Source organism: Astatotilapia calliptera, chromosome 3, assembly GCF_964374335.1.
Source record: "Astatotilapia calliptera chromosome 3, fAstCal68.1, whole genome shotgun sequence".
NCBI lineage: Eukaryota > Metazoa > Chordata > Actinopteri > Cichliformes > Cichlidae > Astatotilapia > Astatotilapia calliptera.
In genome coordinates, this window is record NC_137424.1 from 52,384,236 (window position 1) to 52,401,045 (window position 16,810).

General features: G+C 42.5%; 1 protein-coding gene and 2 non-coding genes across 4 annotated transcripts; all 3 read right to left on the reverse strand.

Moving 5' to 3' along the window:
- Positions 1 to 1,038: 1,038 nt before the first annotated feature.
- rps4x (ribosomal protein S4 X-linked) lies at positions 1,039 to 8,654 on the reverse strand. 2 transcript variants are annotated; one of them, XM_026162564.2, is made up of 7 exons: positions 8,350 to 8,654; positions 7,713 to 7,790; positions 6,043 to 6,223; positions 3,555 to 3,652; positions 2,998 to 3,169; positions 2,755 to 2,912; positions 1,039 to 1,198 (listed from the first exon to the last, which is right to left on the reverse strand). In XM_026162564.2, exons 1-7 carry the CDS (start codon positions 8,350 to 8,352, stop codon positions 1,097 to 1,099), a joined length of 792 nt encoding a protein of 263 aa, XP_026018349.1. In that variant the 5' UTR covers positions 8,353 to 8,654; the 3' UTR covers positions 1,039 to 1,096. The 2 variants fall into 2 exon arrangements, with proteins under 2 accessions (XP_026018349.1, XP_080154638.1); XM_080298512.1 differs by having other exon boundaries at positions 8,128 to 8,366.
- On the reverse strand, positions 2,115 to 2,187 carry LOC113019816 (small nucleolar RNA SNORD61). The gene has a single exon (XR_003272121.1). It is a non-coding gene; the product is annotated as a small nucleolar RNA SNORD61 (small nucleolar RNA).
- On the reverse strand, positions 5,112 to 5,187 carry LOC113019815 (small nucleolar RNA SNORD61). Its single transcript, XR_003272120.1, has one exon. It is a non-coding gene; the product is annotated as a small nucleolar RNA SNORD61 (small nucleolar RNA).
- Positions 8,655 to 16,810: the final 8,156 nt, after the last annotated feature.

Consider the following 16,810-nt stretch of genomic DNA (forward strand, 5'->3'; position numbering starts at 1 on the left):
CTCAATATGCCTGAATATCAAAGAGAAATTAAAAATGCATGCCATGAAAGAGTTCAGGTCTTAGGTTAAAAGATGCTCTTCTGCAAACCTTGGCTGGAACAACTGTTGCCTTCCTGTCAGCTCATTTTATTGTGACCTGACTTTAACAGAAGACTGCGGCTCACTGAGATCAACCCATCTGTCATCATCAGTCACTTAAAACTCGCCTTTTTCCTCCCACTCATGCGCATTAACAAGCTGTTTGAGAGGTAATATTATTAGCCAAGTGTCTACTGAGTGTACGCAATGGATCAACATTTCCATCAGGTGAATGTTAAACGTGTATCTAATGTAATTCTGCAAACAATAATTTGCCCCCCGCCCAGCCAATCGCCATGTGGTGCAGCAATCTTAACACGATTAATCTAATATGCTCAATGTTTTCTTACAGTTCTAATTGTCGTCATTTTGAAACATTCTGATCCCACATCTTTGCTCTTTCATGCCAGTTAATTGTCCCCTGTGGTTAATATTTCAGCCAAAAGAGCTTTCATAGTGAGTCAGTAACAAATGGTAGTGTTTAAACAGTTTAAACTACCCGTTAGATTTACACACCTGCATGCCAGAAAACCCACAAATTTAGGATTAAACTCATATTAAACCTGCTTCCTTCTTCAGGATCCTGCATGTTTAACAAAGAAAATGTCACAGTATTCAATTTTTCCAAGTAAAATTTAAAACACCCTGGTTTTTATTATGCTGTCATAGCCTTATTTACTTATCTGATTGTTTTCAGTGCATATTTATTGGTGATTTTAGTGACTGTTGTATATACAGTTGTTTTTGCATAACTTGCACTTTGGAGGTTCTTCAAAATGTGCCATATAAATAAAGTTTGACTTGAATCTAACTGCTGACTTTTTCTGGTTTGACCATTTTCACTCAAAAGCACCATTTAAGGAGTCATTTTTTAACCGTCTGAGACGCTTCGAGGTACTTTTAGGACATAAAGCATTAAACAGCACATTTCCAATGTAATAAAACACAAGACCAATCTGATTGTTTTGTAAATAACAGTTTATTTGAAAACCAGGGATCAGGCTGCTTTTGGGCCAGTTTAGCTGCTGCTCTGTTTGGCGGCCAGCCTCTTGTCTCTCTCCTCGGCGATGGTCAGACGGATTCCCTTTCCTCTGGGCAGGGACACCCACGGCTTGTTGCCCTGCGATCAGACAGGAGATTAGAGCAGTTAGTGCAGGTCAGAAGATAAAATGCATCTGAACAGGAAAAATATAAAGCCGGACAAATAAATTTCAACTCAAAAAGTGAATACAGACATATTCAAGATGGCCACAGTTCCACAGATTTATTTAGAACAAACGTCTTTTTAAGTGCTCAGTGTGAGAAACACAGTCTGTAACAGTAAACAAAGATCCTCAATTGTGTTAACATTTATCTGCACGCCAACACTTCTACAAGGAGCTGTCACTGAGGTGAAGAAAAGAGCAGCTCCGAGGCCGCCACATAAATGTCACGCAGCAAAGAGACGGCCGTGCCGGCGACAGATCCGATCACACCGGCCGCCAAATAAATGTCAGGCAGCAGAGAGAAGCGTTTTATTAACCACGCTCCCACCGCAGGGCCAGGTCCTCGTAATCATTAATGTGCGATTCAGTGGGACAGAGAGGAGTTCATAAAGCTTTTCACACCGCTCGGCTCCTCGCTGTGAGCCAAAATCAGCAGGAACACAAACGCAGTGTGTGTTTGCTTCGTGGCACTTCACTCCCTCTTGTGGACTCTGCCAGATCCAGTTTGCTTCAATGGCCCAGCTATTAAACATGATGGCTTTCAGTAGTGCGTTTCCTGGTATAAAGCACACAAATTTATGACTTTTCCAACATTTTCCTGTCCTTGATTTTGATTTCAGACAAAGACTTTTTAACGACATGCAGGAACCCGAGTTATGCACCCTGTCTGCATTTTGTTTCCTCCCGGAGGACGTAATCAAACGCAGCACACAGTGCTCGGCGTTAATGAGTCCAATATTAAACCATCACTGCTGTTTGTTGCTGCACAGAGCCACAGTCATGTTCCCACGCTCAGTTCACTTAAGCTGAAGTTTCCAGTGTTTGGTGATGGAGCTCAGAACTTCTTAGAGGAATTGGTAGTTTATTTTCATCACTAATCAAAACCACAAATCGTCATCATTGCTCCAAAAATCACCCGACTCATGATATAAACTCAGCTTTAATTCTCCTGTCCAGAGTAACAAATGATAGAAAACATCAACGGTCACCCAGAAGACCGTCTTTAAAGACTTATTAATAGATTCTGATGGACTACTTCTATTTTAATCTGCACAAATGTCTTTACGAGTTAATCGACTCAGCAAGAAGGTGAGAGTCAGAAGTAGCAAGTTAGGGAAACAGAAAAGAGGGAAAAGTCAGTTTGTTTACATGTAGTTAGTAAAAAAACTCAAACTACACCTTTCTGAAAGCTCTACTTTTAAATCTATGAATGAAAACCTTGTTTTACTTGAGAGGGGAAAAGATTTAATTATTAGAGAACCCTCCTGGTCATTGTAAAATTAAACACTGCTGTGCTTTTACTTGACAGTCAGCTGTTGACTATGATACTGACTGATACACCGTTAGGATACTTCAAAATACTCTGTATAATAGTAGCACTTTGAGGACATTTCTTCTCACTGGACCTAAAATTTTACATCCCCCTGGTCTGGATGCTGTGTGCTGCAGACAGCGGTGGCGTATTTCTCACCTTGCCAATGACAAAGATGTTGGAGAGCCTGGTAGCAAAGCTGTTGCCTGTGCTGTCCTTGACGTGCACCACGTCGAAGGAGCCAGGGTGACGCTCCCTGTTGGTGATCACACCGATACGCCCCAAGTTAGCACCACCGGTCACCATGCACAGGTTACCTGGAAGAGGAGGAAGATCAGCGGTCAGAGATGTTCTTCATTAACAGGAAACAAGCCTGCAGGTTGTGCAGAGAGTTGAACGTACCAGTATCAAACTTGATGAAGTCTGTGATCTTGCTGCTCTCCAGGTCGATGCGGACTGTGTCGTTGACCTTGATGAGTGGGTCGGGGTAACGGATGGTGCGGGCGTCGTGGGTCACCAGGTGAGGGATACCCTTGGTGCCGATGAGGATCTTCTTCACCTTGCACAGCTTGTACTGTAAGAGGAAGAGGAGGTGTTTTAGGAAATGCGAACAAACATGTGACATTTCCTGTAAAAACGAAATCCCCAAACCTCATCATGCACGACTGACTGAAACACTGAGAATTTGGTGATAGCGCCACCGGTTTGAATCAGCTCATGAACACCAACTCTGGCATAAACAGACTTGTGATTTTTTTTTAACCTTACAGTAACTGAGTGAGGTAACTATGCGTTTATTTGTTGGTACAAAAAGAGAGAAAAAAAACATAACTGACAAAAGAAACTCAAAAATTAAACAGTGTGGGTATGACAAACACAAAAGTGCAGATAAAAAGAGCACTATAGTAACAAATGACCTGCCTGTACTTTGAGGGTTGAGGATGAATTAAAGCTCTCACCTTGGCCTCCTCGGCGGTGATGCGGTGGACGGTGAAGCGTCCCTTCACGTCGTAGATCAGACGGAAGTGCTCGCCGGTCTTCTCGATGCTGATCACATCTGGGTACCCAAAAAAAGCAGGCGTCAGTTAAATGAATCCTGTGGTGTTTCCAACCAACAGCTCATCATCAAACTTTGTTAAAAAGCAGAAAACTTAGACTCTACCTTCAAACATTTAAGAGCTGATGTTTGGATGGTATTTAGCACCAAATTAAGGCCTCTGATGCCGAAGTTGGCAATTAAACACAGAATGAATGCCAGGATCAACTTCTTCAGGTATTTAAAATCCGACATCTATTTTAGGGCACACTTGACTTTTTAAAATTTTTTATTTTCTTTATAAATCTGGCCCCTGTAATGGACTTCCACTACCAGAAGGGGGCAGTAATGTACACAAAGAGTTTGCCAGCCAGCCAAAAACAAGCCCAGAGCAGAGAGCGCCAATAAAGAAATGCTGTGAGAGTAAGATGTGAAAAGGCAAAGGTGATGACTGCTCAGTGTGGAAATTGTAAATGGCCTGTATTTGTATAGCGCTTTACTAGTCCCTAAGGACCCCAAAGCGCTTTACGCATCCAGTCATCCATTCACACACTGGTGATGGCAAGCTACATTGTAGCCACAGCCACCCTGGGGCGCACTGACAGAGGCGAGGCTGCCGGACACTGGCGCCACCAGGCCCTCTGACCACCACCAGTAGGCAACGGGTGAAGTGTCTTGCCCAAGGACACAACGACCTTGTAACAACGACCTTGGAGCCCCAAGCCGGGGCTCGAACTGGCAACCTTCTGATTACAAGGCAAACTCCCAACTCTTGAGCCCAGTTGCCCTAAGACTAAGAAAGACTAAGGTCCACTCAGATCAAAGCTAAAACTGGTCTTCAGAGCGCTGTTCGGTGATGGGGACATCCTCAGAAGAATATGCAACAGGTTTTAATGAACGTTTTTGCTTTAAATGACACAGAAGTCAAAAAGGTAACCCAACATCAACACCTAAAAACAAGCTCATTCAAACTGACCTATAAGGTACCGAGTACATATCCAATGACACAAAACACCAGAGTCATCAATATTACAGCTGCAGTGACCAAGTGTTTAGCGTGCATGTACAGTATATAAATAGGCCATGAACATCCTGCAGTGGAGGCTTCCCTTGGATTTGGAAATTAAAAAGCCACACCTCCATGTGAGGCTGTTGGCTGGTGTTGAGGTGGAGAGAGAACTGATGGCGGCGCGACTGTCACCGCTGTCCAAACGCCTGCTCCGAATTACTGGCTTGGCTGCAGTCACTGACAAGCAAAGAGACAAAGCCGGCGTTCTGAGATTTACTTCCCTGGAATAGTTACTGAAGCAGTAACTCAGGTTATTTTGGAAACTTGCTTTTCCCAGTCTCTCCACATCTCTGATAAAGCTACAGCTGTGAGTACATGCTGCTCGTTGTTCCCACAGACTGATATCAACACAGTCCTGTAAGCATTTACACTGGAGGCTCAGGCACACACTTAACGTTACAAGTCTTCTTGGAGCTCAGAACTTCTTAGAGGAATTGGTTGTGTAATTTCAGCTCATTGCTGATCAAACCAACAAATTCATCACTGCTCCTTCTGCCCTAAACATCCAAAGACTATTTACAGAGCCACTCATTCTGAGAATCTGTCAGCAGCAAAGTTATCACAGTCAACTAAAACTAGATGTGAAAAAACTAAAAAAAGAACTACTTAAACTTTAAGACTGAAACTTTGAATCCTAAAAGAAAAAACTATAGGGGAAGCTAACACTGAAGCTGATCTAAAACTAAACCAATTACAAAACACTCAACAGCCCTGGTCAGCAGGAGAGCCAATGTAACATCACACACAGTTTACAAACTGGGATCTCACATGATTTAAGAATAAATTCAAAGTGGGGAACTTTAAACACATTTTTTATATTCAGGCTTTTCTGAACGAGCAGTAAGTGTAACTGGAGATTTCAGCTCTTGAACAGGTAGTCATCTCACTATAGGCAGCATTTGATGTTTTATTGGCAAACAAATTTGACATCATTACTTTGATTTGTGGTATTCCCACCTGTGTAGCACACACTCAGGAGTGTGTTTGGTCTAAAATAACCCTCTGCTTTGGAGAATTTTTAGTTTTATAATTTTTTCTCTCCATACAAATACAGCCTTAACTTAGCCAGTAAAATTACAAAGCTGCTGCTTTTAATTTCCTCCAGGATCTAATTTAATTTCTGGAGCCGAATATTTGGTTGTCATTTTATATTTAATAAGCAGTGCATTAAAACAGCAACTACATTAACATTTCTCTCTCTCTCTCACACACACACACACACACACACACACCGGAAAAATGAGATGATTGATGATGGAGCTCATTTTTCATAATTTAATGAAGTTGGAACATTTTGAACCCTTCAGCTGATCTGAGCTGTGGAGAAGTCTCTAAAACTCACCCATGAATCCAGCAGGGTAGGTGACATCAGTGCGGACCTTGCCGTCGATCTTGATGAACCTCTGCATGCAGATCTTCTTTACCTCGTCCCCAGTCAGGGCGTACTTGAGGCGGTTCCTCAGGAAGATGATGAGGGGCAGGCACTCCCTCAGCTTGTGGGGACCGGTGGAAGGACGAGGAGCCTGAGGAGGAGAAGGAAGCAGGCGTTATGGTCTGTAAACAAGAAGCTTTTTCATGATTTCTGTGCGTGCTCCACTTCATGATCATTAGTCAAGTATTCCCCACAAATACAATCAACTTTGTAGCAGATTCACATGTCCGCTTTATGCACTTTTATTCAAAGTTCATGCACTCGTGTTTTTGACCCTGGCTGCCCAGTTCACTCTCCTTCCTTCTAAGACACCACAGTGTTGGACCGCAATACTGCTCCTCGATCTGCACAGGAGCTCCAGTATGAGCTGAAGGTCACCAGGACACAGCATTGTTCTTATGCCACTACGCCAAGCATACCACAGGCTGCAGTGCAGAAGCAGGAGTACCAGCTACAGTCCAACATCGTAGAGCAAGAGGTCAAGTCCAGCATGAAAGACTCACTGAAGACAGCTCAGCTTTTAAGCAGCTAGGAAATCCCTTTGTTGTTTCAGCTCAGTAAAACGCAATATGACCAAAAAACATTTTTGGTATAATAAAGTAAAAACATGATAGTTCTGTGGACTTTTGTCACCCAAGCACATAACACCTGCATAGAGGGCATATCCAATTACTATTATTTGATCATTCACAGCACTCACATAAATACACACATATCAATCACAAACACACTGGGTAACCTGGCAATGTTAACAGACCATCTTACATGACTCAAAATATGTAAACACCAATTCCAGCAGAACAAACATTATCGTCTACAAAAACAGATTTAAAATGACAAAAGCGATACAGTCTCTATGCCGCCATCATTTCTCACCCAGTACCAGCAGATGAAATTTTTTACTGCAGTCACAGACCCACATTTTCCACTTTAAGCAAGTGCTACACTTTCTCCATCCTTCAGAGCGTCCTGAGTGTGTACAACTGGGAGTGAATCATATGAGCATAATCTGTGTGTTATAATGAAATATTAGCCCTCGTTTGTCGATCTCATGTAACACCATTACTTGAGCTACATGGCATGGCATCACAGTCTATTTGTTCTTTTCTACCAGACAAGAAGCTGCCACGATTTAAACAATTTCAAGCTACGGTATTCAGTCTGCTGCAAGAGTGAAAGAAAAGCAAGAAGATGGCTGATGTGACAGAAAAGGACGCTAGGGATAGGGCAGGTGACTTGCTGTGGCTAACCCTAAATGGAGCATGTTAGCATTACAGTCTGTTTCACAATAATTAACATCTTATTAATTAAAAACGCATAACCTGTCTTTTAAGTGTTGCTGTGATGCGTGACCATCTCAAATAACGGACTAAAACACATGCAGGATTAAAGACGTACACTTCAATGTTTTTTTAAACAGGCATATTCACCCTGCTCCAATCAAACTGCCTGTGATGTTACACTAGCTTTCATCTGACAGTGTTAACCACTGCGTTAATAAACAAAATCCACGGTTTCACACTGAGATACAGAAGTGAACATCCAAGGGTCTTCAGTATGTACGTGGAAACATTACTTACAAACACTCCGGTGAGCTTGTCCAGCATCCAGTGCTTCGGCGCTGCAACGCGCTTCAGGTGCTTCTTCGGTCCTCTGGCCTGCGGAATAGGCGACAAAGCCGGTTAGCAAAATGAAATACAACCGGCCTTGATTCTCCTGAGGCACGAACAAATACAGCGAGTTTATAGCAGAACCCAAACCACGTTGGGAAGGCCGGCGAGTGTGGGCCATGTTAGCATGCGGCGCTAACTGAACCCATGCTAGCACAGACTTCGGCCCAGCCGGGACACACACCGGAAACATTTGTGGCATATTTTAGGATTTAAATTGTATCTAGATTTAAAATAAATGCATAAAAATACTGCACAGCTCGGCTTCCTGGCAGTAATACTCTTTTGTTTCCTTTTTAAGCGGGCTAACAGTGATAGCCCCTACCGAGCTAGCAAGCCGCGGCTGACAAATCCGCACAGAAGGATCAGGTCGTCTTAAAATATCAATTAAGAGCAAGAATCAACGCTTTCAGCTACAATTTAAACTTCCTCCGTTTAATAAGACGCTAGAAATTAAAGTAGGACACATAAAGGTTTCGTAGTATAAAACATAAAAGTGATGTTTAGGGATTATTTCAGAGAGGAACACTGAGGGGAAACTGCTCACCATGTTGGAGTCTGCGGGGGAAAGGACCTCCAAGCTTCCGGTAACGCGTGTTAAGCCCTGCTACGGCACAGTGCGAGGGACACACCTACTGAAAGTCGCTGCTAACGTTCTTTCTTGGCTTTTATTGCTTGTGTTGTAAACTTTTTAATATCCTATTAGTAGTACCAGTGGCTACTACACCACAGCCATCTTTAAACGCTTATTTGAGCAGCCATTTTAAAATTACATTTAACTGATCACCAGGACATAATGTCATGCCAGTTTTTGTTTTGGGCTCCTGCAAACCTACCAGTTCCTTGGGTGTCCTGCCAGTCCCTGCGCCTACACCTGCTCTCAGGAGTACACTGGCCAGGCTTAAATATCAGCCACAGTCACCAGAGCGTGCTGTGTGCCCTGCACACCCACAGTTAGAGGCATCTCCACCAGAGGCCATGGCCGTCTGGTCTTTTTCTACTAGGGGTCGTCCGCTGTCTGGTCCTATTCTGTCTCCACCAGAGGTTGCCTGCGTACAGCTGTCTTCGTACAGCTGTCTGTTCCTGCTCCAACCCCAGCCAGTGGTCTGTGCTCCGCCCGAGCCAGCACTTGCCAAGCCACATCCAGCCATGCCTTCCACACCTGGTCTGGCATCAATGGCGCCGCCCATGCCTGGTCTGGCACTGCTGGCTCCTGCTAAGTCTGCCAAAGCTGGTGTGGCACCACCTGCCACAGCTGGTCTGGTACTGCCGGTATCGCCAGCGACTGCCACGCCTAGTCTGGCACTGCCATCACCTGCCAAGCCTCCCCTGCCCAGTTGGGAAATGCCAGTATTCCAAGCCTGCCACACCTGGTCTGGCACCGCCTGCCAGGCCTGGCACGCCTGCTCCAGCACCACCGGCACCTGCCACGCCTGGTCCGGCCCTGCCGGCACCTGCCAAGGCTCCCAAGGGTTTTGGTCTCTACAGTTGCCACCTGCCTGCCAAGCTGCTGGAGAAGTTCCATCACCTCCGTCAGTCCTTAGAGAGGTGCCACTGGCCACGTGGTTGGCCTCCAGAACTGCTCCTGCTTTGTTTGCTGGACTCACTGCTCCTAGTTTTTGTTTTGGACTCTGTAATCTCAAACTGACTCTGAGAAATTGCTTTATCTGTTCATAACAAACATGCTAGATTACTAAAGATCAATCTGCAGGATTATCAAAACATGTAGCAGGGTAACATAATCATAATGCAGGAGCCTTACAGGAAATTTGACCATATTACCCCAGCAGTGAAGACACTTCATTGACTCCCAGTTCAACACAGAACTCTTAGAACCCCTCTGTTAGTTCATAAAGCTCCCAGTGCCCCCAGCACACCTCTGACTATAACCCAGTCAGACCTCTTAGGTCATCAGGTGCAGATCTGTGAACTGTTCACAGAAGATCTAAGTCTGCTGAAGATGCTTTCAGCAGCTGTGGGCTGTGTCTACACTAAAAAACAGATGAAACCTTTTTCATTCTCACAAGCTTAAATTAATAACCCTGTGTGTCGGCGTTAGCTTGTCTTTTACTTCTTTGTAAAGTTTTGTTTTATTGATTTTGTTGTTTCGTGATGTGCATAGTTCTTTAAAAAAAACTTTTTTTTTCAAGTTTACGTGCTGTGAAATGTGTTATAAAAACAAAACTGACCAGTGTGATAATGATGTCAGTATCTCCAGTTTTTCAAACCTAAAACAAAGAAAACTGTATTAAACTAAGCACAGGAGTCATTATTGCTCATAGACATCAACTCAGCAGAGGCTCTTCTGGGTTATCTGGATCATTCAGGAAAAACAGAACAGATTTTTATCGTTTTATGAACAGTTTTTGCAGAATTTCACAAATAATTATCTCATTAACTCAGGAAACCAGAAAAAATACACTAATGGTTTAATGGTTTGCCAACTGTCCCAAAAAAACAAAGTTTTAGAAGTCTTTAAACACCCTAACTTAAACCTATCAGTCTTCAAGCCCCCAGCTCTACATTAATAGAGTTGGGGTTATTCACAATGTGACGATGCCTGCCGTGACCAACAGGTCCAGGTCTGTGCACTGATTTCTCCCACAGAGTAATAACAGGACCATGTTTAAAACCTCCATCTCTGGGTGGTTCAGAGCACCCTAGTCAGGAAATCCCAGGTTTGCAGGCAGCTTGCAGTCTTGTTTATACTCACTGAGATAAAACTCCTCCTTGCTTAGTGTCTTCCTTTGCCAAATGCTTCCAACTAATGCAGACATGCCATCTCCCTTTGGAGGAACAGATCCCAAAGACAAACCTGGACTCCATTCACGCCCAATGCAAACACTCCCGTGTGCATATTGGCATATTTATTCTAGTGACTGACTTTCATTTCTTATGATCCTTCCTTTTATTCACAGGTGTATATTTCAGGACAGGGGTTTCCAACAGGATCTCAAACCTACATGTCAATTACAGCATTTAGAGAGATCTGCAACATGGCCTGCAGCCAGAAGGAGCGGGGATCCATCGAGTTCAGATCTTACACGGTATAGCAGACGTCTGGGGAAGTAGTAGAAGCACTTTTTTAAAGAGTGGTATCGATTTCTGTAAGATTAAACACACTGAAGGTATAAAGTAAGGACACGTGTGTTTGATTGAAATCTCTAAAGGATTAGTAAAGGATACAGTACTGCTTAACGTGGATGGAGAGTGTAATAAAGTCCTTCATTTTTTCTTTTTACATTTAAAGTTTCTTTTAAGTAGTTGAAAAATGATGAAAAAAATCAGGTAGTTTGAATTTTTGTCTGCAGCAAATGGAAATGAAAAAGTCTTAGACAGGTTTAGTATTATTTCCTTTTTGATTTAAAATGTCAGCGTATGCACTTACCATCACAGACCAGCAGGTGGAAGCACTGGACTGCAACGTTACAGTCAGGGAGACGTGTAAGTTTTTACATTAGTTTCAGTGGAGCCTCACTTTATGTCCCAGTAATCATACATAAATTAACTGTTTATAAATGACCTTCAGATTAATTTATTTGCTTAAACATACGCACCATTATTGTTGTAGATGCTGGACCTTTATTAGCAGGTGTGTTGTTCTATATACATCAGATCAAAAGTGTTTGCAGATTTCTTTATTTCCCTCCCTCAAACTTCAGAACTGTCCCAAAAATTGAAATAATTTAAAATTGTTTGCATAACCTCCTTGATATAAAATCAACTTTGTACAGCAATCAGTCAACATATATCTGGTTTTATAATTAGGAGGTAGGGATGAGCAGGAAGGAGTTAAACTAGTGCAGACCTGGCAGGAGAGCAGTGAACCTCCTAAAAAGTGTCCTTTAAACAGAGTTATCCCTTATCTCTATCGTGTCAATGATTTTTACAGTCCTTGATGTGCTGGGACATTTTTTCATGACCCTGGAGCCCAGAGGCAGCAGTCAAGCGTGTTACAGATCCTTCCTGTCACATGAAAATTGTGAGGCTGCTTGATTAGTTGTAGAGCGTTTTCAAATATCAGTGTTGCTTTAATAAGATGCCTTTTATAGAGGGTTTCTAAGCTGTAATGATGCTATTTGTTATTCTATTAATGCTAACAAGGGGTTGCCAGGTTTTGGAAAATCCTCCTTTGTTTTGTCGCTTTAAAATGTTTTTTGTTTGTTTTAATGATTTGGGGGAGACCTCTGACATCATCAGTTAAGTCTTCCATCAATCAACAGAAGTGTAACAAACTGCACTTCCTTTACTGGAAGTTTCAAAGCATGAGTTAGTCATAGATTTCCATTTTAAAATCCCAAACTTTACAGCATTTAAAAGCTTTTTTGGATAGTTTTTCCTCTTTATAACAGCTGTAGAGGGGTGATCTTTGGGTCACCACTTTGATTGACTGCTGTCCAGACCTACACAGCTGGAGGGTTTGGTACCTACTTCACCTGCACTAATTCTGAACCGGACCTCTTTGTTGAGCTTGTGTTATTGGTGCATTTCAGAGCATTTTCAATGGAATAACCTGCTACACACTATCCAAGAACTTTGTGCTTCAGTTTTTGTGAATGACAGTGACAGATTTTAACAGGTCAATTAGTTATCAGTAATTAGCAGATAGGTGTGTTACACCTGTAAAGTTTATGAATGCCCTTCATAACCAAGCTTGCTACCATTACCTGATAACTAATTTCTCTCTGCCGGTCTTATTTTTACCTAAGCCTCGACAGATGAATTCAGACGCAACTCTCCCAGGAAATTCCCAGGGATTTCCAGGCTTGAACCAGGGATCTTCCACTTGCTAGGTTTAGCCACTACTCGACTGTCTCATACAAATATGGTAAAGCTAGCCCTAAAGAACAAACAAACAAACAAACAAATTTTTGGGAGGGGTGGACAATTAATTTAACCACGTTGTCCCACAATTTGAGATACATGGAAAGCTGGGACCAATGTGGAGGATCTTAACAATAAGTTTGTATAAACGTATCTACATTTAATAGCAGAACCAAATTCAGCTTATTGACGGGCCCTTCACAATAGTCCCGGTTTCTAATGTGGTCCCTTAGGAACATTTACTGCCCACCCCTGAATAATATGGCCCTATTGATCAACTGAGGAGCTCCAACAATGGCTGCAGACCCAGAAGAACCAGAACTGGGATCAAGATGGGTGATAGGAGCATGTGAGGCTGGCATGTACTGCAAAACAAACTAATCATACCCAATACCCAGTAGACTAAGATTCAAAACCTTCAAATGTAGCCTGGGCTGATGTACATGTCAGTCTGGCAGCCAACAGTGATAACTTTCTGTTGGAACAATAGAAGAGAATTAAATATGCTAAGATCAGCATATGCAAAGTTTGACAGCAGTCCACTTCTATGATACTGTAAAACTACGTTAGACACAAAAAGTCACCACAACCACGACTTTTCTTAAACTTTTCCAGGCCTGCCCTGTAATTTTCTATCAGCCCTTTATCACAAAATGAATTTTAATGAAGTAAAGGGCAGAGTGATAGCATCAGCAAACTTATTAATCTTCCCCACAAAATCTTATTAGTGAAACACAGCTTCACTTCATGTTTTTCTCCCAGAACTCCACGTTTCTCCTGCAGCGGCTCTACTCCCAACATTTTGAAAAACTCTCATGGAAACAAGCTCTTAATCGCCTAAAAGCCACAAGGTGGCTGACTGAGCACTCATCTGAACTCATATTCCACTTTAGAGAGAATTTCAGGTTGTTTTGTGAGTTTTGTGAAGAATAGTTTAGTTCAAAAGGTTAATTTGCAGTAGTTGAGGATCAAGAAAAAGAGGAAATGAAAGGCTCTGTACAAATCATCTCAATCATGAACTTTTTCAAGGGAGGAGAGAGTGGACCGTGTTCACACAGCAAAAAAACAAAACAAAACAAAACAAAAAAAAACCATCCTCTCAGCTGGGATTAAACTGGACTGCAAAACAACATACATACACAGACACACACACAGGGACAGTGTGAGGCAGATGGAACAAACCCTGGACTGTCTTCGATCTAAAGAATGTTATTCTGACCCACTTAGACAAAGAGACAGAGGAAGAGGAGAATCAGTGCGTCTGTCTGCTGGATTTGGAGGCAATGAGTAGCATCTTTATTTCTCTCGCCGCGTCAGTGAAGTGATTGTTAAGAAGGAAATACCCAGAAAATCCCTTTTTGAAGAGCGAATAAGGCCTCTGTCAAATTAGTCCTTCAACAGGTTCTCATTAATAGCTGGTGCTCGTGTTTCATTAAAGAAAGTCTGGGCTCATTGACTGAAACTGAGAGCCATATTCACATCGAAAAGTGGCAATGTGCAGCATGCTTGTGCGGGAAAGGGCGAAAGGACTGGATAAGTGTGTGCGTGTGTGTGAAGGCTCAGCTGCTGATAACTAAATAAATCAACAAGGATCTGCATGTTTCTTTTTCCTCCAGCAGCTTTCATCTGGGCAGATTTCCAAACTTGCAGCTTGTTTTTGAACTCTAAAACCCTGTGCGGCCTGTATAACTGAACAAGCACCTGCTTCATGCCTGCTACTCGCCTTACCTTTGTTGTAATGCCATCCCTGCGCTTCTGTGTGTGTGATGGCTTTATTTCCAAGCTTTTCTATGCCTGCAAGGATGCAAACACAGGCAGGCAGGTGTGTTGTTTTGTGTGGTCCAGGATGAAACCCACAATGCTCAGATGACAGACACACCAGGTCGAGGGTGAAAGGCCTTTGTTCCTCCCTTCTCAACTTACCACAAAAGATATACTGTAGGTCGGAGCCTCCATCCTGACACAACACAGCAAAGCCCCTATAGGTGGGTGAGGGATGGGTGAGGAGGGTCAGGTGTCAGCTTGAAGCCTTTTGAGTCAAAAGCATGTGACCATTTGTGAACTAACCCAGTAACCACATCTGTCAGGATCACAAAGGTCCTATAGTTTAGTGATGTATGTACAGCATATCGATATTCTCTTTGCATTTGCACAAACATGTCCGTGTGAATAAATCACCTGTGGGCCGTAAGACCACTAACAACCCTCTGAGATGCAGCCCTAGCTCTGAACACCAATCCTAAAAAAGAACTTTTTCTGGAAAAAAAATGGAAAACAGTTTGAAGTTTTAATCAACAACTTTTAAAAAGAACAAAAATTATACATACAGTACATGGAAGAAAGTATTGGGCAACGTGTTAATCTTTAAATTTAGGTATTTTTAGTCCCATTGCCACAGATGCAGGAAATCAGGCACCGAGCTTTTATATTGAAGAATGGATCTTTCCTATGAACTCACAGAATTCAAGTGGGATACTGTAATTGGATGCCACAGCTGCAACAAGACTGTTTGTGAAATTTCCTCCTTCCTAGATATTCCACCATCATCTGTGGTGGGATCAAAGTGGAAGCATTTCAGAACCACAGCAACTCAGCCACGATGTGGCAGACCAGGATTGTGTAGATGTCACCAATGCTCTGTTCTCAGTGACTGCAGAGCTCCAGGGCTGGAGTTTCCATGGCTAAGCTGCTCCTGTAGGTGTAAAATGTAGGTGGCCCAGTATTTTGGCCCATATTGTGGGGTTAGCATCATCTGCCAAGGATTAGTTAGACCTCACAGAGTTAAAGACACTTAGGTTTTGCAGAAATGTGACTGCTAACCATGTGACATTAACTTCCATTTTGGTTGTGTAACAGTCATGATGATCATGTAGGATCAAGAGAATAAGGCCCCAGTCATAGTGCCCTGGACACCGGTCCATGACCATCTGGCAACAACCAGTTATTCAGGAAAAGACTGCTGAAGTCCCAGACACAGGCCCACAGACTGGCCAGTGACCACCAATTTTCCCTAGTGACCAACGTGTTGCTGTGTATTCCCCAACTGGTTGGCTGCTAGCATATTACTGCAGATGACCAAAGTTTGAATGGCAAATTTGTCTACTGTAGTTAAACTGGAAATACTGTGACGTGAACTGGAGATGGAGACTGTTTGCCTTCAAAGTAAAACTTTTGTAACATGCTGGCTACAACTCTGAATACAACTTTTACTTTGGAGGCAAAGCCTCTGCATTCCTGGTTTGAATTAAATGTTTACAATTTGTACTGTCCCTGTTAGTTTGTGTGCATTTGCAGACAAACATGTAACAGGAAACCTTAGCAACGTGCTAGCAACCAAAGCAACGACTAGGGCGTTTTTGGTCAACCACCTTCTGTGCAACTGATTTTATCCAGCGGCATCCAGGAACGACTGCCAACCAGTTGGGGAACATAGTTTCTCTACAAACCAGTGGTTGTATCATGCCCAGTGTCGAAATCTTGAGAAATCTGCACTTTAATATTCTCTGAAGAGCAACTAGTGTTTTGTTGGTTTTTTTTTTTTTGCACTACTTGCCACAGTGCAACTTTTCGTATCGATACGAGACCAAGTAAATACAGGGTCAGTATTGCTGATAGCATTAACCTATAAACCTCAGCTTATGTGCAGCAATGTGTCATGATTTATAAGATGAAACCTACATTTTTAAATTCTCATCATTTGAACCACTGCGATTTTTTTTAACAAAAACAAACCTTTCAGCTTTTTATGCATTTTGAAACTGGGTTTTTGTTTGTTTTGAAAACCTAGAATGTAAATATGCCCGTCTCTGAAGCACTTTGTGCCAACTATAAATAAAATAGGCATGAATTAATGCAAAAGGGTTCAGACATGCTTCAAAGAGTGCATTTGAGTGTATTTTTCCATTTCCAGAAAAAAATAATTTAAAGCATTCATTGGTCTACATACTGAACTTGGATAAAAATAAAGTAGCTAGTACCTATCCGATACCAGTACCATATAATATTGACATTTGAATCAATCCGCCCACATCTAATATTTGGTTTGGCTGAGAACCTGGCCAATCAAAGCTGACCTGACCATTTCATAGGTGGTCTTTAAAGAGACGGGAGTTCATTTAAGGCAGAACAACAAAAGAGGCGGCGCAGCGAAGTACCATCTGAGAACATTTATTTATTTTTTGAAA

Excerpts from the sequence above, each read along its gene's own strand:
- rps4x (XM_026162564.2), bottom strand. Across the intron at positions 3,653-6,042 it reads CTACCCTGCTGGATTCATGG|ATGTGATCAGCATCGAGAAG; the intron begins GTGAGTTTTAGA and ends TTGGGTACCCAG. Across the intron at positions 2,913-2,997 it reads CTTCATCAAGTTTGATACTG|GTAACCTGTGCATGGTGACC; the intron begins GTACGTTCAACT and ends CTCCTCTTCCAG.